Genomic DNA, 26,574 nt, shown 5'->3' on the forward strand with positions numbered 1-26,574 from the left:
AAAAAAAGGAAAAGAAAGAAAAAAGAAAAGAAAAGAAAAGAAAAAAGATGACACCAATCCTATCAATCCTATCAGATTAGGGCCTTATCCTTATGACTTCATGTAACCTTAATTCCTCCCCACAGATTGTATCTCCAAATTCAGTCACATTAGGGGTTAGGACTACAACATATGAATTTTGGGGGAACAAAATTTAGCCCACAACATATTCTAATGAAACAGGTTTTAAATAAAGAAAACATCAATAAACAAACTAATAAGGAAGAGTATAAACTAATAAATAAACTAATAAATGTAACAGTGTGTGTAAAATGAAAGAGAGGAAAGTTAACTAAAAATCTTCAAAGTGAATACAGAATATGATGACCTTTCTTGGTGCAAAGTAAGTGCACGATAAATATTAGTCGAATAAATGAATGAGATGTTCAAAATGCACCTCATAAGACACCAAGACATCAATTTTCAGGAACATTGTGTCAAACATTCTTTGACTCTTTCAGGCTGCTACTCGATGAGAAAAAATGGTAAAAACATAGTCACCCTACTTGTTACTTTCCTACTCTCAAAAAAATACCTGAAGCCATTGGAGAATTTTAAATCCTTACTGAAATTAAATATATTAGTATTATGACTATGTTTATGATGATATGTTTATTCATTCTTTTTCCAACTGCATTTAGATTTTGGAAGGATTGTCATTGGTTATGTGTGTTGATTTTTGTGTATATAGGCAGGTATGTGTACATATGGGTGTATAAGATAAATTCACAATGTATGAAATTTTTGTTGTTGTTGTTACTTTAGCCTTAAAATAATTGCCTAACTTCAAACAGGGTTAGGTACCATTACATTTTTGGGCCAAAAGAATATGATTCACTGGTAACAAAAATAAACAACAGAGACACACCTCCAGCACTTCCAGATTAACAAAATAAATGCTCTAGAGAGTAGACTGCTAACAGGGGGTGTGGAAACAAGTGTTGGAACCATAAATGTATTGCAGCATATTCTACATAGATCATGAATAAGTCAGGTTAGGAAACTGTGCATCACAACATCCATATGTACGTTACCATATATACATTACCATATGTACAAACTGATGTGTACAAACAATACCATAATGCACAAGTGAAAAGTGGTAAACAACTCAAAATCTTCACAGCATTTAGGGGTGAATGTGAAAAGGGAGTGAAGTAAGACTCGGTTGAGTTATATCCATACTTTCCCAAATTTGCCTAAAATGTATAGGCTTTATGGTAGACTGCCACATACTTTAGCAAAAATCATAATTTTGTGCTACTTTCACTCAGAAATGTATTCCCACCAAAAATACTCATGTATTTAAAGTGGGATTTTTTTCAGATATAACTTTTGAGGGCAGCTGTCTGAATTTATCATTAATTATTACCTAAACATGGCAAAAGAAAAAGGACCTGCTTATCTCTCCCCTAAAAACGTCCCAAATTAGAATACAATACTCTTTGCCTAATTCCTGCCTGTTATTCAACAAGATAGAAACAGTAGGTTTTAAAAAATTGAACCAACTAGGATTTTTGAGAAATGAGTTAAGTCACTGAAAAATGAATTAATTCTTAATTAAGAATTGGAAGGAATCTAGCAAAGTTTGCAAAAGAAAATAATGAATAGAAATTCAAAATACTATTTAGAGAACAAACACAAGATTCTACATACCTGTTTTTACAAAATACTTGTTAAGACAAATGGGGATAAAATGACAAAATGTGACCGCATTACACATCTCCCTAACCAATGTTCTTAAAGATGACCAGTGAACTCCTACTTGCCCCCTCCTCTAGCCCCCATCCTACTCACTTTGTGTGCAGCATAAGATGCCACTGACCTCCTTTTTCAAACTCTTACCTTCCCTGATTTTTTGTGACATTTGTCTCTTTTAGATCTCTCTCTCTAATTGCTACTTCTCAGTTCCTTTTCTTACGCTTTGCTGTAAATGTCAGTAAATTCCAAGGTTGCGACTTCCCAATTTTTTCTTGTTCTATGCAGGCTTTTACTGGTAATCTCATCCACTATATCATTCCCACCATATCCTCTAGACAGATGATTTCAGCCTAGTTCAATATCTACCACTCAGTCCTCCCTTCCAATTTCCAGACCCAAATTCTCAACTGCTTGCTGTACCAAATGTATTGAAAGAGACCTTGATTCTTACGACTCAAGTTTAACATCTGCTAAACTGAATGTATTGCTATTTCTTTTACAACTTATGCTTCCATATGAGTTGTCCATGTGGTATCATAATTATCTGCTTTGCTAACTCTGTTAGTTTCCTAGGACTGCCATAACAAATTACCACAAACTGGGTGGCTTAAAACAACAGATACTTATTTTCTCACAGTTTGGGAGGCCAGAAGCCTGAATTCAAGGTTGGTCCTTCTGAAAGAGCTGAGGGAGAATTCATTCCATGCTCTCTCTCCTAACTTTCGGTGATCACCAGCAATCCTTTGTGTTTTCTGACTTAGGGATATAGTGCTCCAATTTCTGCCACTGTTGTCACATGGCATTCACCTTGTGTCTCTTCTCTGTCTTCAACTAGGCTTTTTAAAAAAATTCATACTGTTCTGATTTATTCATCATCTGTGTACCTAAGAGACTTGGCAAACATAAATTAACTATATGTAAATTACTATATTCATGAGCAGATGCAAAAATAGGAAAGGCACCATTAGTGTAAGGGTACTGGATTGTAGTTGATAGGCCACTCCAGCACTTAGGCTTCTTATAAAGACTCCAGTCACTGGATTGAGGGCCCACCCTACTCCAGTATGGCTTCATCTTAACTTAAATAGTTATATCTAAAAAGACTCCATTTTAAAATAAGGTCACATTCTGAGGTTCCAGGTGAACATGAATGTTGGCAGAATATTATTCAATGTAGTACAATGACCAAACATGGAATTCCCTACTCTGACATTAACCCACATATTTTAAGTTGACTCTCTCCATTCTTCAAGTCACACTTTCTTCTTACTGCACCTAATTATCTTCTTTCTTTTTTCAATTATTTTTCCAAAGCATAGCTAATCACGTCCCTCTTCTGCTTAGAATTCTGCCTTGGTTCCCCATCAATCTCAACTGACCATTCAAGCCAAATTTTAAGTCACTTGAGATAGTATGTTAAAATGTTTGAACCTTTATTGTATTCTATTAGGCAGCAATGAACACCATTTTTCTAAAGCTGTTTCCTTTGCCTTGAGTACCTTCCCTATATGTTATCAAAGTGCTGTCCATCCTTCATGATTCAACTAGGATACCACCTCTGCTGTGAACTCACCACTGATCACCACCCACTCATGTTACCATGCCCATCAAAATTAGTCATCTCTCCATGTTATACTAAAGCAGCAATCTTAAACTAGAGAATATGTTATCCCTGTGTGCATGTGAAAACTTTCTTAGAGTCCTAACACAGACAGTTTTAAAAGAACCAATTTCAAGATCCACATCTTATAAATGTTCTCTTTCTTAAAACTAATAATATTGAGTACAGCTGCAGACTACATGTTTTCCTTTCCTATCTTCCCTTTTACAATGGACTTCCCCCTGACCCCACCACTTTACCCCAAAAAATAAAAAACTCAACTCGCCTCACCCATTCCAATCTTACTAGCATTGCCCTGGAGGGTAAAAACTTCTGTAACCCTAATTGTTAATTATACAATTTTTTGGCCTGTGCCTCTGACTGAATTTAAAGAAATAAGGAAACTGCTATAGTTCTTTTCTTTTCATCAGCTTTTAAAAAATGAGCTTCCCTTGTACCTATACCAAAAAATGTCACAAATTTTATTCAAACAATAACCAATCCTTTATTCTTTCATAGAGAGATATAAATAAATTTTTAGTCTCATTCTTCTCAATAAAAGATGGTTACTGACCATCTTTGGTGACTCACATCTGCAATCCCAGTACTTTGGGAGGCTGAGGCAACTACTTCAAGCCAGGAGCTCCTGCTTAAAGACCAGCCTGGACAACAAAGCAAGACCCTAACTCTACAAAAAATAAATAAATGAGTAAGGCATGATGGCACACATCTGTTGCCAGCTACTCAGGATGCTGAGGTGGGAAGATTGCTTGAGCTCAGGAGTTTATGGCCTCAGTGAGCTATGATGGTGACAGAGTGAGACACTATCTATAGAATAGAATAAAATAACAACTATCCAATATGAGTTTCCTTCTATGTTTATCAAAATTTGTAGAATCGGTCGGGGACAGTGGCTCACACCAGTAATCCCAGTACTTTGGGAGGCTGAGGCAGGCATATTGCTTGAACCCAGGAGTTTGAGACCAGCTTGAGCAACCTGGTGAAACCTCATTTCTACAAAAAATACACACACACACAAAAGAAATGCCAGCACTCTGGGAGGCCAAGGTAGGTGAATCACGTGAGGTCAGGAGTTCTAGACCAGCCTAGCCAACATGATGAAATCCTGTCTCTACTTCAAAAAATTCAAAAATTAGCCAGGTGTGCACTTGTAACCCCAGCTACTCGGGAGGCTGAGGCAGCAGAATTGCTTGAACCTGGAAGGCGGAGGTTTCAGTGAGCCGAGATCGTGTCACTGCTTTCCAGCCTGGGTGACAGAGGAAGACCCTGTCTCAAAAAAATAAATAAATAAATAACCAGGTGTGGTGTTGCGCACCTGTAGTCCCAGCAACCCAGGAGGCTGAGGTGGGAGGATGGCTTGAGTCCAGGGAAGTCAAGGCTGCAGTGATCTATGATTGTACCACTGCACTCAGGCCTGGGCGGCAGAGCAAGATCCTATCTCTCTCTCTCTCTCTCTCTCACACACACACACACACACAGTTAAATTGTAGGATATTTTTACTGTTTACCAAAACTTTCATCATGGAATTATGAGAAACAATGCTTTACAAAACATAAAAATTAGTAATATAAATAAGAAATAGCAAACAGAGCTCACATGAAGCATAGTTATATAAGGCAAATTCACTGGTTCTTTCTTTTATCTCTTTTGGATTTTATCTCATGATGTATGTTTCTTCCTTTCTATTTGCCTTTCCTGTCCCATCATAAAATTACCCAAAGAAAAATACATTCATAGCTTCTATATGTATATATGCAGAGGATAAGGGCAAGGATCCTAGAAAAGAAGCTAGAGAAAGACAAGAAGATGCAATAAAATGACATCATAATGCTCCAGCTAACATAAAGACAAAAACGCATAGTAGTTAAAATATAGATATGTATTTGATATGCTTGCATTCTTTTCACATGAATTTCAGCATTTTAACCATGAGGTGGGTTTGCACACTACAAAGTAGTATAACTAAATGGCAATTATATGGTCAATTAGAGCTTATAGATAATTCAGGGAAAGAAAAAATATTCTCCTCAGATCTTGGGACATTAGGGAGTTTGGCAGTTTGAATACCTGACTTTATAGTTAATAAATCACCAATCTTCAACTTAGCTTTTTACATATATTTTAAAGCACTCAGGAACATCAACTAAGGTCAAACAGTTAGAAGTAGTGGGTGTATTTACTCAATAAGCATTTATTTAAAACCTACTTTGTGCTGGTCTTACGGAGTATGAAGAAAAGACATAGTTCCTTGCTTTGAGAATCTTACAGTCTATGATGATGTCATATACATAAATCACTTCAAATATTCCATATTCACTGATGAATACCAAGTTCTTATTGCCAGAACTGTATTTCTGAATGTCTCCTGGGTATTACAAACAAGGTTTTATCATACAAGGTCCTACAAACACCTCGAACTGAAGATACACAAAAAAATGACTAATTTTTTCATGCTGCTACTACATACAAACATCTGCTTCCTGAATTCCTATTTATATTGATGTCATCTTCATGAGTCTAGTCTCTTGTAACAGAAACTCGAGTCATTCTTGATTTCTTTGAATTATCTAAAAGCTCCACGTGTGGCTCATTAACCTATCCTCTCACTATTGCTAATTTTTCAAAGTTCAGTGCTGTCTGCCCAGACCTTTTGTCTGCTTAATACCCTGCATTGGGTCTCTTTGCCCACTGCTTAATGTCTAAACTCCTCACAAGATCACATGGGACCATCATAACCTGGCTTCACTCACCTTTCCTTTCCAGACCCAACCACCATCACTCTTGCCACCCTCTGCCACCTGGCCCCCTACACACACTTATACTCTGTTCCAATCACACCAAAATTTGCTGAACATGCCATGTTCTTTTATGCCTTTGAACATATCACTCTCCATGCCTAAAAGACTAGTCTATCATTTATCTGTCAAAGATATGCTAGTCCCTTAAGACAGTGCACTTCCTCTACAAAGCCCCTCCTTGACACCCCAGGCTAAGTTCAGTGTGGAACAAAGTACTTTGTACATGTTTTTCTTATTTATCATTAGCTATGGATTGACATCCTTGTTTCCCCCATTAAACTATGAACAACTATCAGATCTGCCGCTGTCTAACTTGCGTTTCTATTTGCAGTACATAAAGTAGAAACTCAATAACTGGTTGATGGATGAATAAACTTCTAAGCACACCGAGATTTTAAGAAGGAATCAGTGAAATTATATCTATGACAACAAGTCTTAATCAGAAAAATAGTTATTCTGGCTTTACAGACCTAGTGTCCACCTATTTCTGAACCGTTTAAGATGAATCTGAACTATTTTCATTGCCTCTTGGTCTCCACTATCCTTACATAGGCTTCTATATGTCTTAATGTGACATACGTGGAGATCTTGATTCTGAGACAGGACCATTTACCTTTGAAAGAAGTATAAATTGTACTATGATAATAAGGGAAGAGAGAAAAACACTGATAGTCTGGGAATCTATAAACAGTTATAGATGTGATATATTTGTGGGCCACATAAGGAAGGAGTACATGGAGAGGGGAAAATCTCATACTGAGATTTTCTTAAGTGGAAGCTACAAGTTACCCAGATCCACTGTGAACCCCATGGGCTGCCACTTGGAGGTGAGATAGGAGGGGCAGATATGAGGAGATAAGAATGGATGGAGCCTACACGGGCTCAAGTAGACCCAATGTCAGACATTGGAAGGAAGATAGACAGTGAGAGCTCTGAGGAAAGTCTGTGAGGAAACTCAGGTCTTGATGAACTATCCTAATGTCTACTCTACGCTCCATGCTGGACTGTTTGTACATTTCCTCAGAATGCAAGTTCATTGGTTGGGGACAGTGGCTCACGCCTGTAATCCCAGCACTGTGGGAGGCCAGGGTGGGCGGATCACCTGAGGTCAGGAGTTCGAGACCAGCCTGGCCAACATGGTAAGACCCAGTCTCTACTAAAAATACAAAAATTAGCTGGGCGTGGTGGCACACACCTGCAGTCCTAGCTACTTGGGAGGCTGAGGCATGAGAATTGCTTGAACCTGGGAGGCAGTGATTGCAGTAAGCCAAGATCATACCACTGCACTCTAGCCTGGGTGACAGTGTGAGACTCAGTCAAAAAAAAAAAAAAAAAAAACTGAAAGGAAGTTCATTGAAGCACAGCAGCTACATTATTTTTCTATTGCCACAAAACAAATTACCACATACTTAAGTGATTTAAAACAACACCCAAAAATAAAAGTTGAAGATAAAACAAATAAATAAAATTAAATTAAAGCCCACATTAGCAAATGGGTCCGAATCAGAAGTCTGGGTGGGCTCAGCTGGGTTCTTGGCTTCAGGTCTCACAAGGCTGAAATCAAAGTGTTGGCCAGGCCAGACCAGGCTCTCATTGGGAGGTTTTGGTGAAGAATCTACTTCCAAGCTCACTCAGGTTATTAGCAAAATCAGTTCCCTGCAGTTGTACCTCTGAAGTCCCTGTTTCCTTATGAACAGCTAGCCAGGAATCACTCTCAACCTCCTAGAGGCCTCATGAAATTCTAACCAGGTGACCCTCTTCTTCACCATCAGCCATGGAGGATTTCTCTCAAGTAAAATCTCCCTTGTGCTTCACATATCTGCCTTCTTGCTGTGTCAGCAGTGGGAGGAAGTCTACTTTAAAAGGCCTGGTATGATTAGATCAGGCCTACCTACATAATCTCCTCATCAACTGTGCCATATAACATGGACTATTGATGGGAATAAAACCACCATATTTATTGTCCCCGGGATTGTGCAGGCACATATACTAAGGGGCAGGGAATCTTGGGGCCATCTTAGGCACCTGCCTGCCCCACCATCTGTAGCTTTACTTGTCCTAGCGACACAATGTAATGACAGAATCACTGTCATCAAGATCCAGTATGGTCAAGAGTTATCACTTGCTATTTGAGGATTCTAATTTTTTTAATAACATCTGTATTCCACCAGCACTATTTCCATTAAACCTAACGTTTGAATTGTACTATTCAATTGCAAAAGAAGGGGAAGTTAATAATCTTGAATATATAAGGAAGGTGAAAAGGTTTAATCCTTCCCTTGTATCTATCTCTTCGTGGGCCCGTCTCTATTGCCATTTTTTTCTCATTTAGCCCACAAAACAAACCGCCTGCAGCTCCTGTTATAAATGAGTACGCTGATGCCCAGCTACACAACCTGGTGAAAAGAATGCGTCAAAGAACAGCCCTCTACAAGAGAAAGTTGGTAGAGGGAGATCTCTCCTCACCCGAAGCCAGCCCACTAACTGGTAAGCATTGCTCCCTCCAAGTACTGGGAAGAAGGAAGTGATGAGGGGACCTGTGTTTTGCAGATGTTTCAGTTTGGATCCCCTAAAAGCAGATCCTGAGAAAATGATTTACATACAGTTTATATTTTGAGAGTGATCCAGGAAGGTACGAGTGGTGAGACAGAGAAGAAAGTTAAGATGTACAGATGGGTTAGTAAGAGGATCACTGGCCAGATGCAGTGGCGCTCACACCTATAATCCAAGCACTTTGGGAGACCAAGACAGGAGGACTGCTTGAGCCTAGGAGTTTGAAACCAGTCTGGGCAACATGGTGAGGGCCTACTGTGCCATTGGGGCTTTATCCAGCTGAAAAGCTGTGTGGATCATTCTTGAAAATTATCTGAATGGAAGAGGAGGAAACTGATTGGTGCTGGAGCTTCATACTGTTACCTCCCCAGCACTTTAAGTAAACCTGCTCGAGGAAATCCTCCAACAGACATAGGGAACCCTCCTACAGGTGATCTCCAGGCTCAGGGTATATGTGTAGGACACAAACAGTATCTTCTATAGCAAATTTTATTGTAATATTAAAAATACTCATATTATGCAAAGTACATATTATAAAAATACAGGAATATTACCTGGGTATCCAACAGAGCAAAGGACATCAACAAACCAATCATGTAAAGGGAGGGACTATTATCAACCACCCTAATAATTACAAAAATGTGTTTATGAAAATTAATCAGGCAGGCACAGTGGCTCACGCCTGTAATCCTGGCACTTTGGGATGCCGAGGTGGGTGGATTACTAGGTCAGGAGATCAAGACCATCCTGGCCAACATGGTGGAACCCTGTCTCTACTAAAATACAAAAAATTATTTTTTTGTATTTTAGTGTTGCGTGCCTGTAGTCCCAGGTACTCGGGAGGCTGAGGCAGGGGAATTGCTTGAACCCAGGAGGCAGAGGTTGCAGTGAGCCAAGATCGCACCACTGCACTCCAGCCTGGTGACAGAGGAAGACTCCAAAAAAAAAAAAAAAATCAATATGTAGAACACAAAATAATATATACTATAATTACATCTATGTAAAATATTTATATATATATATACAGAAAAAGAATAGAACAAAGCTTGGTTGTTTAACATATAAATGCAAATCAAGTTGATAATTACATGGGATGGAGTTGAGCTTCCTCATAGTTCTGTATAAGAGAATGTGGGTTTTCAAAATAAACTGTGTATTGTATAACAGTTTCTTTTTAAACAGAAGAGGCTAAAAGAAATCATAGTCATTATACTTTTATAAAGATATATTGAAAAGAATATTGTGTGTGACATGTGTGAGGGTAAAGAAGCACCAAACTAAAACCTGCAGAATGATGTACATTTGCAGTGTTTCTGATCTCTGACTTTATTGATGCTCCAAAGTATGTGAAAATCAAGCTTGTATTTAAAATATTCTATTTGTAACACCTTTGTGACACCTTATTTGTGAGCTTTAAACCTGCTACATATTTCCAAATTCCAGTGTTTTCATTACCTGTATATTTTCATAAATGTTACTATTTTATTTTGTTTTTATTGTATACTTTAGGATATACAACATGATTTGTTTTCTTTTTTAGAGAATGCCTTTATTTTATACTCTACATTTTTATTTGAGACATAGTTTACAAACTGTAAAATCCACAATTAAGTGTACAGCTCAATTATTTTAACATATTCTTTTTTCATTTTTTAAAATTTATTTCCTGTATCATTGGAGTTACAATGAATTTTAAAGCAAATTCCAGACACTATATTTCATCCATAAATATTTCAGTGTAGACAAACTTTTTAAAAATATTTTTATATACTTATTCAATCTTATTTTATTCTTTTAGTGGCAGGGTCTTGCTCTGTCACCCAGGCTGGAGTGTAGTGGCACAGTCACAACTCACTGCCACTTCCAACTCTTGGGCTCAAATGATCCTCTTGCCTCAGCCTTCAGAGGAGCTGGGACTACAGGCCTGTGCCACCATGCTTGGATAGTTTTTACACATGAATAGTCCTGTTGCATCACTATCGCCACCCTCCAAGATAAAGGACATTTCCCTCACTAGAGAAAACTTACAGTCTCCCCAGGTGACAAAGCCCCCTTGCCAAGGTAATCATTATCCTGAATTTTGTCATCATTTAGTAGTTTTTCCTGTTCTTTTTTTATTTTGGAAAATTTATAAACATTTATTTATTTTAAAATTGTGTTTCCTTTAATTTTTTACATTGACATATTTTTTCTTTATACACACACACAGTGAAATAAATGTCACTATTTTAAATGTCATGAAGGTTTTGTTTCATCTGTCTGTATCAAAAGAGGAAGATTCTTAAATGTTCTGACTTTAAGACATTCAAGTTTTTTGGGTTTTTTTATACTTTCAGTTCTGGGATATATGTGCAGAACATGCAGGTTTGTTACATAGGTATACATGCGCTGTGGTGGTTTGCTGTACCCATCAACCCATCGTCTACATTAGGTATTTCTCCTAATGCTATCCCTCCCCTTGTCCCCCACCCCCGATAGGCCCCAGTGTGTGATGTTCCCCTCCCTGTGCCCATATGTTCTCATTGTTCAACTCCCACTAATGAGTGAGAACATGCGGTGTTTGGTTAAGAAATTCAAGTTTTTAACTAAGCTAACTTAACCTCTTTAAATGTTTCATTCTTTTTTTTTTTTTCCTATGAAGCAAAGCCCACGGCTGTACCACCAGTAAAAGAAAGCGATGATAAGCCAAGAGAAGAACATTACTATAGGCTGTTATGTTTCAAAGTCAAGAAGATGCCTTTAACAGAGTACTTAAAGCAACTTAAACTTCCAAGCAGCATAGATTCATACACAGGTATTAACAAAGGGTGAACTATTGTAGTGGGAGGGCTGGCTATCACCAAGAAACCCTGTGACTCGAAGTCACAGATAGCTTCTATTTTCCTTACCTCATATTCTCAATCTAACTAGCAAGCAGAATTTAAGTTATATAACCTGTAAAGGATCATTTGCCCATCTTTGGTGAAGATAAGAAATACAATATTCCTGCCTATATTTAAAAGGCAGTCCAGATCCTCTCCTGCCCCTAATTACCTCGGAAAAGAAGGCCCAAAGCACTCCACAATATGTGCACTGACACACCTGCAATTCATTATGAAGTATCAGTCTTCTTCCATGGCTTCACATTGTTGATTATTCTAATTGAACAAATCCTTTCCTGCGGCCTCCCATAGGCAGAGAAGGGCTATGTGTGAAGGGACATGGACTACGTTAATGGGCTGACCCTCTGCCCTCCCATTCAGTGCTATCCTCCTTCAGGCAGGATGTGGCCTTTCTGCCACCTGCCCTGGGCAATCAATCCTGCAACTTAACTACTGAGGAACTAAAGATCTGCGGCTGCAGTGATGTCGGTGCAAAGTCCTTCCGACTTTTTGGGAAATTCTTTCCTGATCCAAATAGTACAGTTACCTGTGTGGACAGACTCAGAGTAGCCACTTCTTCAGGAGACTGGAAGGAAACTGTCCACTTTCAGAAGAGGCGATAAGATCGTTTAACATCTCTTGTAAAGCCTGGTGCCTCACAGTGCAGAGGCAAAATTGTGTTGAATGTTTAATAGAGCCTTCTATGGCAAACCGCTCTCTAGAGGTTAGTGTCCCAACCTCCCCAGACTAAGCAAGAGAATTCTTTCTGTGTTTGTTCTATGTCATTTGGATTGCTCCACTTGCTGTTTTTCCAGATCGACTCTATCTCCTGTGGCTCTTGATTGTCACCCTTGCCTATAACTGGAACTGCTGGTTTATACCACTGCGCCTCGTCTTCCCATATCAAACCCCAGACAACATACACTACTGGCTTATTGTGGACATCATATGTGATATCATCTACCTTTATGATATGCTATTTATCCAGCCCAGACTCCAGTTTATAAGAGGAGGAGACATAATAGTAAGTGGAGTTCGGAAAAGGCAGAAACTGAAACGTGAATAACATCTAATTGAGCTACAAAAAATAACAGCATTGTTTTATGTAATGTTTGACTGGCTATCTGCATGGACAACTGCAAGAAATCATGAGCAATAATAATAAGAAAACAATTACAAAACAGCCATTGAGTGTTCACAATGTGCTGGAAAACATGCGTCTCCCTGTACCTTAATTTCCTCATATTTAAAGTAAAAATAACAAAAATACCGTCATAATATTGATTGAAAGATTAAATAAATTGAGGCCTGTGAAGTGCCTAGACTGTGTCTGGTGCATAGTGAATGAGTATTAAATGTCAGCTAGCATTATTGTTCTAGTTAATTTACTTATAATACCTCACTTAATCCTTTCAATGACACTATGAAAAAGATGTAATCAGCCCTATTTACAAATGAGGAAACTGAGGTTCAGGGAGAGAGGTTATTTGCTTAAAGCCCAAAGCGAGAGAGTAGAGGGGCCAGGATTCTAATCCAGGCCTTGCCTCTACAATCACGCAGGTTCAGGTCAGCAAGTTTTTCAGAATTTGACAATACTTGAGCATATAAAGAGAGTGCCAAGTCTGAAATATTGAAACTATACACATATTTTACCTCAATAATGTTTTTTAAATGGATCAATTATCAATGCCAAAAGAAGAAACTATTTAATATATATTCCTCTGGTAATCAAGCCTCAAACAGTCTGTGAAGCAGTTATTTTCTATCACGTTACAGTCTACCATTCACCTCAATATTTTAATAAATAAGATAGGTATGATTTCACTCATTAGAACCTACTCAGCCTTCTTAGGAGACAGTCTGGTGTTGTGAGAAAGTACTAGGCTGTAAGATTTTAGGACACAGACTGTGCCTTGTCTATCATTGTGTAGTTGGAACCGAGTACAGCGTCTGCATGTAGTAGATAAATCAAGCACAGGGTTTTAGGCCTGGACACTTCGGGAAAACCTAACTTAGAAAGCAAAGCTTTATGACCCCTTTTTTTTTTTTCCAATTTTTATTTTAGATTCAGGGGATACACATACAGGTTTGTTACCTGGGTATCTTGGGTGATGCTGAGGTTTGGGGTGTGATTGACCCAGGTACGGGACATAGTACCCAATAATGAGGTTTACTACCCTTCCCCGCTTCCTCCCTGCAGTCCTGCTCCCTCTAGTCATCCCCAGTTTCTATTGTTCGGATTTTTATGTCCATAAGTACCCAATGTTTCACTTATTTATTTATTTTTTATTTATTTTATTTTATTTTTTTTTTTTTGAGACGGAGTCTCGCTCTGTCGCCCAGGCTGGAGTGCAGTGGCACGATCTTAGCTCACTGCAAGCTCCGCCTGCCAGGTTCACGCCATTCTCCTGCCTCAGCCTCCCGAGTAGCTGGGACTATAGGCGCCTGCCACCGCGCCCGGCTAATTTTTTCTATTTTAGTAGAGACGGGGTTTCACCGTGGTCTCGATCTCCTGACCTTGTGATCCACCCGCCTCGGCCTCCCAAAGTGCTGGGATTACAGGCGTGAGCCACTGAGCCCGGCCCCAATGTTTCACTTATAAGTGAAAACATGCTGTATTTGGTTTTCTGTTCCTGCATCAATTTGCTTAGGATAAGGGCCTCCAGCTGCATCCATGTTCTTGTAAAGGACATGATCTTGTTCCATGGTGTATATGTCCACATTCTCTTTATTCAGTGCACCGTTAGTGGGTACCTAGAATGATTTCATGTCTTTGCTATTGCGAATAATGCTGCAATGAACATGCAGGTGCATGTGTCTTTTTGTTAGAAAGATTTGTCTTCTTTTGGATATATACCCAGTAATGAGATTGCTGGGTCAAATGGTAGTTCTGTTTTAAGTTTTTTGAAAAATCTCCAAGTTGATTTCCACAGTGGCTGAACTAATTTACCCTCCCACCAACAGCAGCCTTTGCCAGCATCAGCTGTTTTTTGAATTTTTAGTAGTAGCCATTCTAACTTGTATGAAATGGTATCTCATTGTGGTTTTGATTTGCATTTCTCTGATGATTAGTGATGTGGAGCATTTTTTCACTTGTTTTTTGCCCATTGTATGGTCATGACCATTTTAATCAATGTGGATTCACCGCACTGTCCAATATGACGACCACTAGGCAAATATGTCCATTCAAATTTAAATTTGAATTAATTACAATTAAATAACATTACAAATTCAGATTCCTCAGCCACATTGTTCATATTTCCAGAACTCAACAACCACATGTCTAGTGGACAGCACAGAAGATTTCCACCATTGCAAAATATACTATTATTCAGTGTGGTAAGAGAATGAAAGAGAAATGAGCCATCCACATCTCCATCAATATGGCCAAACCACAGACAGGTAGCCACACCCCTCACAGATATGGGCAAATCACAAGTACATAGAACACCTCCACTGGTGTTTTGTTTTTTAATGAATATGGCATCTATGGGTCTATCTTTTTATTATTTACCTGCCAAATTCATCACATCCTATTTCTCATGATCAAATGCAGTGCCCTTCCTAAGAAATTAGCATTCTTACCCTTAGGATAAATTATCTTCTCCTGGATTTACTCTCAGTGTTAAGGGAAGTTTATTGTCAACCCAATCAATCTGAGAAACAGACAAATGTGTTTTCACAAGCACAAATCCAAGTCTTATAGCCACTAGCCCAAGCCCCTTCCCCAGCTAACAAGAAGGATGCTGCCTTTCCAACTGTGCAATGTGCCATCCTCCTCCCAAGGCTCAGCAAGGGCTGCACAGAACATGTCCTCCAATGTCACGATAGGAAGAGCAGACTGACTGCCTATATGGCACCTTAGGTTCATGTAGAATTTTCAAGAAGATAGTTAGGTTGCTTAATCTTCTTAATATTTTCTGTTGGATCTTCAGAAGGTCTTAAATTATCAAAGCGCTGAAAGGAATAGTTTTGAATGTTTTTTCTTCCTTAAAAAATTGTCATTTTCTAAGAAGTGTTTTCTATATTTGAAATCTTTCCTAGAAAGAAATAGTAAAGGTAAAAGCCAAAGCTATACCAAAAGTCTATTCAAAATATTCCTTGTGCAGACTCTAGAACATTAGTTAACTCACCAGCGCCATCCCCAGAGCAACCTGGCAGCTTGATGAATGGTGATGACAGTGTACAAATAAGAAGTAAACAACAACAAAAAAAGGAACACTGATTTCAACCTCCATTAGACTCACAAGGGGGGAGAAAATCAATATTTGACCAATGGAAAATGACAAAATCAGTAAAGGGAGACTTTTATTTTCAATTTTCTAAGAGGCCTTTGCACACAATGAAGTGTTAAAACCAAGAAAAATAACCAGTAAAAAACACACGCAACGAGCTCTATTTAAAATGCATTATCATAAGCTACAAATACCGAGCAGGAAATAATTGCTTTGTTTGTTCAATTAAAGAAACCAAATTAATGGTTTCTTTAATTTAGAGTAAGTAGCTGCAGCATTTGAAACTTGATTACATTTTGGTAAGAAGACTATGCACATTGAGTACCCAACCTGAAGGTCTCACTATATTTAGCTATCTATGCTACCATTAGTATACACCACTGAATCATTCATTCATTCATTCATTCATTCATTCATTCATTCATTGAAGAAACATTTATTAAATACTTACAGTTGCTAGGTAGATACATCTACTTAATTTATTTATTAAATAAATGCACCATAACTGGAGGATGGAAATATTAATTCCCCAAGGCCTTGAAGGAAAACAAACAAGTAACAGACAACAGATTGAGGTGCTAACAGCTACAACAGAAACCAGGAGGACTTATAAGTTTTTCACAGCATTTATTTATAAAATCTTTCTCCTAAAAGTGATGCTACAAAGATAACAGAATTTTGAAATGCAGTCGAACAAAAAGTCTGTTGTATGTAATTTCCTTTAGAGATAGCAGAAATTGAGTTGGAAATGACAGTGAAGATTATTTAGATAAGAGACACATCCACAACCCTTTGCAAAATTCACAGAAATCCTCGCTGTCATCTAGTTACAATGTCAATTAGGCCTTCCTTTATAATCAACTTCTTTTGGTACTTAAACCTCTCAAATGCTCTTTATAAACCAATCTGAAGAAAACCACTCCCTTCTCTGTGTTTCCTACACTTTACTCAAAATTCTATTATTTAATTGTATCAAATATTGATTAGACTAATTATGAAGTAGTAGAAACAAACAGTCCAGGGTCAAATTTCACTTCTGAAATTTGCTAATAGCATTAAATTGAAGAAAGTAAACTTACCCTTTCATTGAATACAATCTTTTTCATCCCCCAAAATAGGAATAGTCGTACTGTTGCAGGATGTTTCCTTAGTTCAGTTAAAGACAGGGTCCTTGTCTGTCCCATGGCCATGAAAATGTAGGCTCGGAGATGGTTTGAAAGGTGAGCGAAGCAGGGTTTTATTAGGTGAAAAGGTTTAAAAAGTGGGGAAACAGGGATCCTCCACAAGGCCAGAGTCCCCTGATAGAGTGCTTCCTGCCCACTGTTGGAATTTCAGGTTCCACACAGGAAGAGGAGGGGCTAGGCTCCTCCCTACTGCAAATGTAGCAAACTTTCCAAGGCTCCACGTCAGTGGGCAGGCTGGTTGGAGTTTCTGCAGCAACCCCCTCCCACCCGGCTATCTCAGTACCCACCTCATAAATCTATTATGAAGATTGAATAAGACACCTAGCTCGGGGTCTGGCATGTAGAAAATACACAGTTGATTGTTAAATGAATTAAATGAATTGATGTCCACACACTTTACTTTTCCCTCTTGTCTCCTATTTGTCTATGTATCTCTCTTTCTTACCTGAGGATAAGTTTCTTGAGAGTAGGGACAGTATTCGATTCACTTCTTTATCTAACCTAGGAACTTAGAATACACTCAAGAAATGTTTGAAGGAGTGAATGAATGGTAATCTCAGTTCAAGGATTTTATTTCCTTGAATAATTAATCTGCATTATAACTCTTTCAGGTAATATTATTTTAAAATACTTCTTCCATCTGTCCTGTGTAAAATTATGAAGTTTCTATGAATTGTTTTCAGAAGAAGTGAATACTGGTCGCGGTGTGCGGCTTGGCGCAGACTCACAAATTGCTGCAGTGGCACCCTATGCTCAGCCTCGCGGACTGAGTTGGCGGCGGCGGGACAGGGACAGCAGCGCACCCGCGCAGCCCTGCACCTGGGCCAGTCTCCTGAATATTTACACATTGCCGAATCTCCTGTGGACAAGCCACCACGAGGCCAAGACTGTCCCATGATGGGTTGAGCCTCTTCTTGTGCCTAGAGATTCTGAGAATCCTATCCATCTTTTTCACCAATACGGTTTGTGGACTCTGATGACCCAAATCTGACATCAGTTCTGGAATGTCTAGAAGATACTAAGAACAACAATTACCTTCGTCAGTAATTGAAGTAGTTGATATGTGAACTCTGCAGATTATATAACCTTCCTAAGCATCTGGATGTTTGAGATGCTAGATCAACCACTACCCATGGGTCAGAATGGGAAAACAGAAGTGACTTCAGAAGAAGAGATGGTTGGAGATATAAAATACTTAAATCACTGTAAGATGAAGGAAGAAGAACTTACTAGTGGGAAAAAGTTGGAGGATGAAGGAACTGAAAAAGAAAATTTGGCAATATTAGAGAAAATTAGGAAGACTCAAAGGCAAGACCATTTAAATGTGGTGTGGTGTTTGGGTCAGTGCAAGCTTCAGATAGACTTATGAAAGAGCTCAGGGATGTATACAGATCACGGAGTTATAAAACAGGTCTGCTGGAACTTTTTGTGTTCTTCCTGAAAGAGAATTAACTCTTACATGATTTTTATCTTCTGACAAAAGCATGAGCAATATTGCTTGGAAAGGATTTATTCAGTGGAACTCATAAATGACAGTACACGACTGGCATGTTAAACTGCAGAAGGTCGACCCTGATAGTCTTTTGCACAATGATCTTCAGATCGTAAAAGAAAAAAGGAAGATAGAATATATTTTGTTTAACATATCTTTTAAGAAACTGTTGTGGTTGTCAACTGGGTTGTCTTCCTAAAGTATGAATCTCTTATATATTGACCGAAGTTGCTAATGGCTACATTTCTACTGGTTCATATGGGGGAACGAATGAAGCACCAAAGCCGAAAACAAAACACAACACACACACACACACACACACACACACACACACAACAGGAAAGTAGAACTTCAGGGAGGGGACGATCTGAAAGGTAAATGGCTGAAATTCTATTGGATTTGTGTTTCTGGACCATGCCTCCTGATACCAGAAAGAAGGGCCTTTTCTGGGGTAGGAGTATTTCTTAAGAGGCCTGGGAAGAATGTTATTGCCTTGAGCTAACTGGCCTTGTGAAGAGGACCTTAAACTGAATTGCCAAGTTTTTAGTATTGGAATTCACAGACTTTGGAGGGTAGCAGGATAATTTTCCATTTGATCCTCCATTTGTTCGAGTGGTGTTACCTGTTCTCTCAGGAGGGTATGTATTGGGTGGGGGAGCACTGTATATGGAACTTCTCACAAAACAGGGCTGTAGCTGTGCCTACACAATAGAATTGGTCATCAGGCAAATAAATGCCATCTTAGTCAGAGGCAAAGCCAGAGTGCAGTTTGGAGCAAATAAGAATCAAAATAATCTAGCAAGAGCCCAACAATCCTATAATTCCATTGTACAGATGCATGAGAAAAATGGTCCCTCTGGACACACTGCCACTTGGCCATGCTTCCTTTCCCTTTCATCTTTTTCATCGACCAATGGGCTTGGAGTATTGAGGCCATGCCCCATTCTGCGTTCTAGTGTGGCCCTGGTTACTTCTCCTCTGGCTCAGTTGCACATCTGCCTGGTAGATGACTGGATGTGTTTAGCAGTGGTTGCCAGGATCGTGCTGATGTGGCCCCAACCCCACCTCCCACCCTGCCCTGTGATGTCGGAAGAAACCCTACAGAGCAAATTGGCTGTGGCCAAGAAAACATTGAGAGAATATCAGCATAGAAAATACCCTGGTGTAGGTACAAGAGCAAAAAAAGGAGAAAATTAAAAATGGCAGCAACCCTGAGACAACCACTTCTGTTGGTTGCCATTCACCTGATGATACATCCAAAGACCATGTTTCTCCCCTACAACTGTCTGCTCATGACACCATGTTAGCTAGTGGTGTCTCTTCCCCTGGTGCCAGTCGCACTAGCATGGTGGCACCTCAGAATCGTGATGCTGACATTGGTCCCAATCTCATGGATGAAACCAAGGCTTTCTCATTGACTGGGAGCCCAGGGCAACTCTCCCAACAGCTCAATGGTCTTACCTCTGAGTCTACATCCTTTGTCAATGGGGAGGGCCCTGCATCATCTGCTAACCTGAAGGATCTGGAGAAACAACAGAACCAAGAAATTCTGGATCAACTGAAAGAAGAAAAGAAAGCAAGGAATTGAAAGCAGGGAGCCCAAAGGGAGTAGTTACAGGTTCAAATTCAGACCACAGGGATACTCATGTCCAAGAAAGGAGAGTTATGGACAGCCCTGTATTACACTCAGCGTGCTGCCAGGTAGTTTGAAGGAGAGTCAAAGGATCTGGCCAGCGGCCTGCAGTATTCCTGGCAGCATGTGGGAGAGTTGGCGCGGGCTCTCTCTGCTGTCTCTACACAGCAGAAGACGACGGACAAGTACAACAAAGAGTTAACCAAAAAGAGAGATGCCCTCAGGCTGAAGTTTTATGAAGATCTGAAGCAGCAGAACTCAGAACTAGAAGAGAAACTTGAGTCCTAGTATCAGAGAAGTCAGGGACCCAGCTCAACTTGGAGGAGCTGCAAAAGAAGCTGGAGAGGGCCAAGCTCCTGCTTCAACAGTCCTCAAGCCAGTGTGAACCCTCTAATGCTAACCAGCAGTTACAGCAGGCCATGGAGGATCAGGCACAGCTGGAAGCACACCTGGGGCAGGTTACAGAGTTGTTGAAACAGCTACAGATAGAGAAAGATCAATATACTGAAAATCTAAAAGGAGGGAGCACCATGTGGTAGCAGAGGATGCAGCTGATGTCAGAGCAGGTGCACAGGTTGAGGGAGGAGAAGGGGCACAGCATGAGTCGGGTGCAGGAGCTAGAGACAAGCTGGCCGAATTGGAGGGAAGCCAGATGGCTGAACGCCCTGCTCCTGGAGCCCCGGCGGGAGTGCTGAGGTTGGAGCCAGCAGCTCAGAAGTGGAGGCCGAGCACCCTGCGAGGGAGGAGCCCTGGAGGGCTAGCAGCGACAGCTCAAGGCCCAGGGGCGCCAGATAATGAGGGTTTGAGTTGCCCGAACCAAGAGCAGGAGGAGAGACTGCTGCTGGAGCTGGAGCAGAAGGCTGAGCTCTGGGAGGAGCAGGCAGAGGCGGGCAGGCAAACCCTGGAGACCATGCAGAATGACCTCGCCACCATCAATCATGCAGTCTCCCAGAATGGTGAGCTCAAGGAGCAGATGGCCGAGCTGCAGAGCGGCTTCATGAAGCTGAAAAATGAGAACATGGAGATCACCAGCAAACTGTAGTCAGAGCAGTATATCAAGAAGGAGCTGGGCGAGAAGCTGGGTGAGCTGAAGGAGATGGTAGAGCTGAAGAGCCGAAAGGCTCAGAGTCCGCAGCAGTAGTGAGATCAATACCTGGGTCACCTGCAGCAGTACATGGCGGCCTATCAGCAGCAGGTGGCCACCTTTCAGCAGGTGCCCTCTGAGAAGGAGCTCCACAAGCAGTTACTGCTGCAGACCCAGCTCATAGACCAGCTGCAGCAGGAGGAAGCTCAGGGCAAAGTGGTGGCTGAGATGGCCTGCCAAGAGTTGCAGGAGACCCAGGAGCACCTGGAAGCCACCAGCCAGCAGAAGCAGCAGCTACAGGCCCAGCTGACCTTCAGGGCTCTCCATGGGGAAGGAGATGGACTGGACAGTAAGGAGGAGACGCCTCCACTCATGCTGAGCATCCTGGAGGACCTGGAGAGTCGGGAGGCCATGGTGGCATTTTTACACTCAGCTGTAGCCAGAGCCGAAGAGGAGCAGGCACAGCCATGTGGGCAGCTGAAGGAGCAAAGGGTGAGCTGTAAGTGTCTGGCTCATCTGGTGGGCTTGGTCCAGAAGGAGCCAGAGGCAGGAGCCCTAGCCCCAGGGACTAGAGACAATTCTGTATGTGGGAAGGCCCACCAGGCCCTCCAGGGGGCCATGGAAAAGCCTCAGAGTCACTTTATGGAGCTCAGGCAGGAGAAGGTGGACCTGAAGGACCAGATGGAAAAGCTGGAACGTCACTGTATCCAACTGTCTGGAGAGACAGACATCATCAGTGAGCGGGAGGCCAGGACATGGCAGGGAGAGCTACACTGTGGTCAGAGGGATCCCAGTGTCTGAACCCTATCCTCCCGCAGGAAAGTACATCACACTGTACCAGAGCCAAAGGGCAGTGTTGAAGATGTGGCAACAGAAGGAATACATGAGCAGGCTGGCCCAGGACAAGAAGAAGATGAAAGTGAAGCTGCTGGAGCTGCTGGAGCTGCAGGAGCTGGTGTTGCGGCTTGTGGGCAACCACAACAAGTGGCGTGGCAAATTCCAGGCAGCTGCCCAGAACCCTGCTGATGAGCCCGCTCCAGGCACCCCAGCTCCCCCAGGAGCTTGGGACTACCAACAAGCAGGGTGGTCTTTGCAAGATGAGCCTCGTCCACAGTGTGGAACCTGCACAAGGAAAGGCCGGGGAGGGTTCTCACCATGATAATCCCACTGCACAGCAGGTTATGCAGTTGCTTCCTGAGATGCAGAACCCCCAGGAGCACCCAGGCTTGGGCAGTAACCCCTGCATTCCATTTTTCTATCGTGCTGATGAGAAATGAGGTGAAGATCACCGTCATCTAAAAGCCGGCCACTGTCAGCAAAGCTTGGAGAAGTGGGGCCAGAAGCTCGTCCCCATCAGGTCCTTACCACCCCTTCCCAGTCACCCCATTATCATTAGAGTAGCAAGGTAAGACCCCTGTGTGATATGGGGAGACAAACAAGTGCAGACCCTTTGCCACCTTGGCCCAGGCTGAGTCCTTAATTTCTGGATGATTATTGTGGTTATTTAAGAGCCAGAGGCTCATAGAGTTGATTTATTTGGAGGAGGCCTGGTGGCCTCCCTGATGGCCTTACTCTCACTAAAGCAACTTTTCCCTCACAGGGGCTCCCATCTTCTTATTTAGAGAGGCAGCTGAGGCAGGACAATGGGGTTAAATGTAGAAAAGGCGAGAGAACAGGCTGCTGGGGGTGACTCCCCTTCCCCAGTGGACATATTGTATCTGTGTAACATTTTGTAATTCCAGGGGTAGGGCCACCCCCTGTATCATACATAGAGGAGGTTGAAGCTGACACATGGGGAGGAGGTTCTAATAATTATTTGGGGCTCAGAAACTTCTTTATTGATAGCATGGGACAGAGAAAGGAGGCAGGGATGGGGTCATGGTGCCCTGGTGATGCAACTTCTGTTTGTTTTGCTTTTTATTTTGGAATAAATGGATTTAGCCATGGTGTGGGGGAAGAAGAGGTGAATATTGAGTAAATATACTAACACCTGAGTAGATCTTCAAAAAGTACCCGTTGGAAAAGGATTTAGGTGCAATTAGCATATCCTTCCTAAAGTAAGCCTCCCCTGAAGAAATGTCTGTGGCATAATGATGAGGCTTAAAAGAGGGAGAGAGAATTAAGTGGGGTGACATTTTAAAAATAAGTACCTAATTGTTACCGGTAAGCATGCTGATCCTCGTAAGGCTAATGATGCCAAGTTGATTTACTGCTCTAAAGAAGATAGAATTTAAAATCACTACGTGGCATTTAATTTAATCTAGCAAGTTTTAGTTGCATTTACATTTACTCAATCATAGAATCATTGACAACCTTGAAAGTAAACAGACAAATGTGCTAAGAACATTCTTCCTGGATGCAGGGTGGAAGTAGTATTTTACCTTAACTGTCTGGCACTTGATATCTATCTGGCTGTCCCATATAAGCTTTGAAGGAAGTGACTGATTTTACTCTTGTGGTACATGATTTATAAGGCTATTTATTTGAACCTGTATCTATGTCCTACCTATGTAAACCATTTTGTTTCACAGTAAAAATCATTAAATGAGCATGTCATATATTTTCTAATATATTTATGTAAAATTTAGTATGTGTATTTGAGTAAAAATTAAAGCCAAAAAAGTCGGTAGTGTGGGGAGTAACTTGGGAGTTGACTAACCAATCTTTAACATTGCTCAAGCAGCAGTTTAAAACTTCCAGACAGCCTGAATGATAATTGTTAGAAGATGCTACTTCCATGTGTCCAAGTTATAATGCTTTGGTCAACTAATTAAGAGCCCTTAGAAAATCCCTTACTACATATAAGTGAAACATTTAAGTCCAATATTCACATTAATTCTTTTAGGTCTGAATATTAACAAATGCCATTCAGTCATCTATCACTTGTCACACATTTATTGAACACCTACTATGTGTTAGACACTGTGTTAGGAACTGAGGAAATAGAGGAAAAAGATTGGACCCTACTCTCTTACATAGCTCAGAATGTCTAGGACAGACCAGCAAAAGAAAAATGGTGGGATTTTATGCTGTGAGTCATGAAAAGGCATGGCCAGGGTGCTATAAGGCTCAGAGAAAACCGTCTGACAGAGAAGACCCTTAGTCCAAATCTTGATGGATGAGTTGGTGTTACCTGCACCTTTGTCCTCCACAAGAAAAAAGGAAAAACATGTTCTGAGCTGTGGGACAGCATGGGCGAAGGCATTACTATGATACATTTGAGGAACTGCTGAACAGAGTGGGTTGGTTCTGTTTCTGGGATGCTCCAGGAAGTGAGTGGGAAACAGAAAGTAGAGCTTTGTATACCCTGAAAAGGTGCTTTCATTTTTTTTTTTTTCTTAAAGTCATGTGGAGTTGCAGGATTTGACATGAACGAGGATTTTAAGTGATCTGATTTAGAGATCATCTGGCTGCCACTGTAGAATTGTTCCAGGGGAACAAGACTAAAGTCAGAGATAGTGCCAGAAAGGAGAGAATGCACATGAGAAAACTTTCAGAAGAAGAATGAGTAGAACTTGGCTATTGGTTGTATGAGGACTGGGGGAGACCGCACAGTGTAGGACCACTAAGCAGTGTAGATGAGGGTGCTCTTAGGATACTCAGAAGCAGGAGGAAGAGCACAGTTTGGCTCAAGGGCAATGTAGAATGATGATGAATTCAGGTTTGGTGCAGTGGATCTGCTAAGTGAAGAAGACAATGGGCAGTTGTTTACCCAACAGCTCAAGAAAGTGATATTAGGTGGAAGTAGAGATTTGGTAGCATCAACTCACACGGTAATCTCTGAAACTATAAACGTGGGTGAGATTTCCCAGGAAGCAAGTATGAAGAGAAAAGAGAAGAGAGCTAAATCCTGGGGAATGTTGATTTTTAAATGACTAGCCCAAGAATCCAAGAAGAACATTGAAAACTAGGAAGTGAAGAAATAAAGTAAACTAAGAGTGGCATTACAGATTCTTTGAAAAGAAAAAGTTTCAAGGAAAAAAATTGTCCAAAAAAATTTTTTAATGCTTCAAAGGTTTTTATTCATCTTTCCATTTCTTCATTCATTCATTTAATAAATATTCACTGGGCTTTTAGTATATTCTAGGCACTAGTTAAATATAGTTGCTAAGCAAAATCAAACCTGTCCTCAGATAGATTACCATTTAATAGAGTAGACTAATTTTAAATAAATGAGCCAAGCAATATATGTGTCATTTCAAATTATGATGAGTGGCGTAACAGGATGCTAAGTGCCATAAAGGATACCCTGGGTGTCATCATTAGGTCATTGGTGGTTTTGTACTGTTAGCCTTGAAGAAGTGAGAGAAGTGGGAAGAAGCCAAATTACCACCAAATTGCCATGAGTTAAGAATAAATATGAGGGAAGGATATAGAGTAAAGCAGGTAGGCAACTCTCTTGAGAAGCTTGACTGTGGCAAACAATAGAGCAAGAAGAAGACTAAAACCAAACATTATTTATTTTAAAACCTGAGAATATGGACCATATTGATTGGCTGAGATTGGAAGGAACCAGCCAAGAGAAATAGTTGTAAATATAAATTTAAAAGTGAGAAAAAAATAATTGATGAAATTGGTGAAAATTAATGAAAATACAAATATGTTTCAGGTGGATCCAAATGAGCTAAGGAAAAACTACAGGACTTCTACAAAATTTCAGGTAGGTGACTCACAAACCATTTCAAAATTGCTCAAGTAATCTCTTACCATTTTGACTTTAAATCCCATCTATAGATTTCTATAAACAAAGTTTATACATAGGAAGTTTTATTAGACAAAGATAAGCCTGAAGTTTCTGCCTCTCAATAATTACCTGATATATTTCCTTGTAGGTGCAAATGGGTAATTCCACATATAAGTCCTTATTAAGCAGACCAAAATAAGTTAGTGCCCACATTTGAATTCTAATTTACACATCAATAAAGGAATATGGGTTGTATACTTTGCCTTGTCTACAAAATTCTAGCCCCCAATTCATGTAGCATGATGTTGTAAAGGTTTGCAAAATTGTTTCTACTCCTGCTTCTTTCTTGTTCTCATATATTCTAAATAAAAATTATTAATAGAAGAGAGGCAATTGTTTAGATAACATGGAACCGTCTTTTCCTAAAACATACGTTTTATTGCTCATAATTGTTTTCTAAGTACTTTGTTCTCTCTAACTCTGAGAAATAGGCAGAGGTCAGGGGTTATTTTGGTTTACCCAATCGGAGTGAACTCTAGCCCCCCACTTCAAAGACAATTCTTTGGTGGCCTCAAAGTTTGTTTAAAAATATAAATCTGGGTTTAGGTCTCAAACTATCCCTGTTGGAAATCTACAATGATTAACATCCCCTTCAACTGGCTTTTTTTTTTTTTTTTTTTTTTTTTTT

The 26,574-nt window shown here is 40.4% G+C and overlaps 2 protein-coding genes and 1 pseudogene across 3 annotated transcripts in view; all 3 read left to right on the forward strand.

Annotated features, from left to right (window-relative positions):
- The window catches only part of CNGB3 (cyclic nucleotide gated channel subunit beta 3), a 165,064-nt gene that overhangs the window by 57,882 nt on the left and 80,608 nt on the right, over positions 1-26,574 (forward strand). The window contains exons 4-7 of one of the 2 annotated variants that reach the window (XM_017875191.1): positions 8,493-8,647; positions 11,355-11,507; positions 12,390-12,598; positions 25,812-25,862. In XM_017875191.1, the coding sequence (XP_017730680.1) occupies positions 8,493-8,647; positions 11,355-11,507; positions 12,390-12,598; positions 25,812-25,862 (568 nt within the window). Of the gene's footprint in view, positions 1-8,492; positions 8,648-11,354; positions 11,508-12,389; positions 12,599-25,811; positions 25,863-26,574 lie in introns of those variants that run through there. The other variant, XM_017875192.1, reaches the window with a different exon arrangement.
- On the forward strand, positions 14,958-19,509 carry LOC108531642 (ubiquitin-conjugating enzyme E2 Q2-like). The gene is given in 9 exon segments (XM_017875200.1): positions 14,958-14,976; positions 17,677-17,820; positions 17,928-18,032; positions 18,112-18,317; positions 18,320-18,423; positions 18,500-18,529; positions 18,531-18,646; positions 19,063-19,409; positions 19,492-19,509. Coding segments are annotated over 9 exon segments (1,089 nt in total).
- LOC108531636 (golgin subfamily A member 2-like) lies at positions 19,533-22,501 on the forward strand (annotated as a pseudogene).

The sequence above is a fragment of the Rhinopithecus bieti genome, unplaced genomic scaffold (genome assembly GCF_001698545.2).
Source record: "Rhinopithecus bieti isolate Rb0 unplaced genomic scaffold, ASM169854v2 scaffold_9656, whole genome shotgun sequence".
Taxonomy (NCBI): Eukaryota; Metazoa; Chordata; class Mammalia; order Primates; family Cercopithecidae; genus Rhinopithecus; species Rhinopithecus bieti.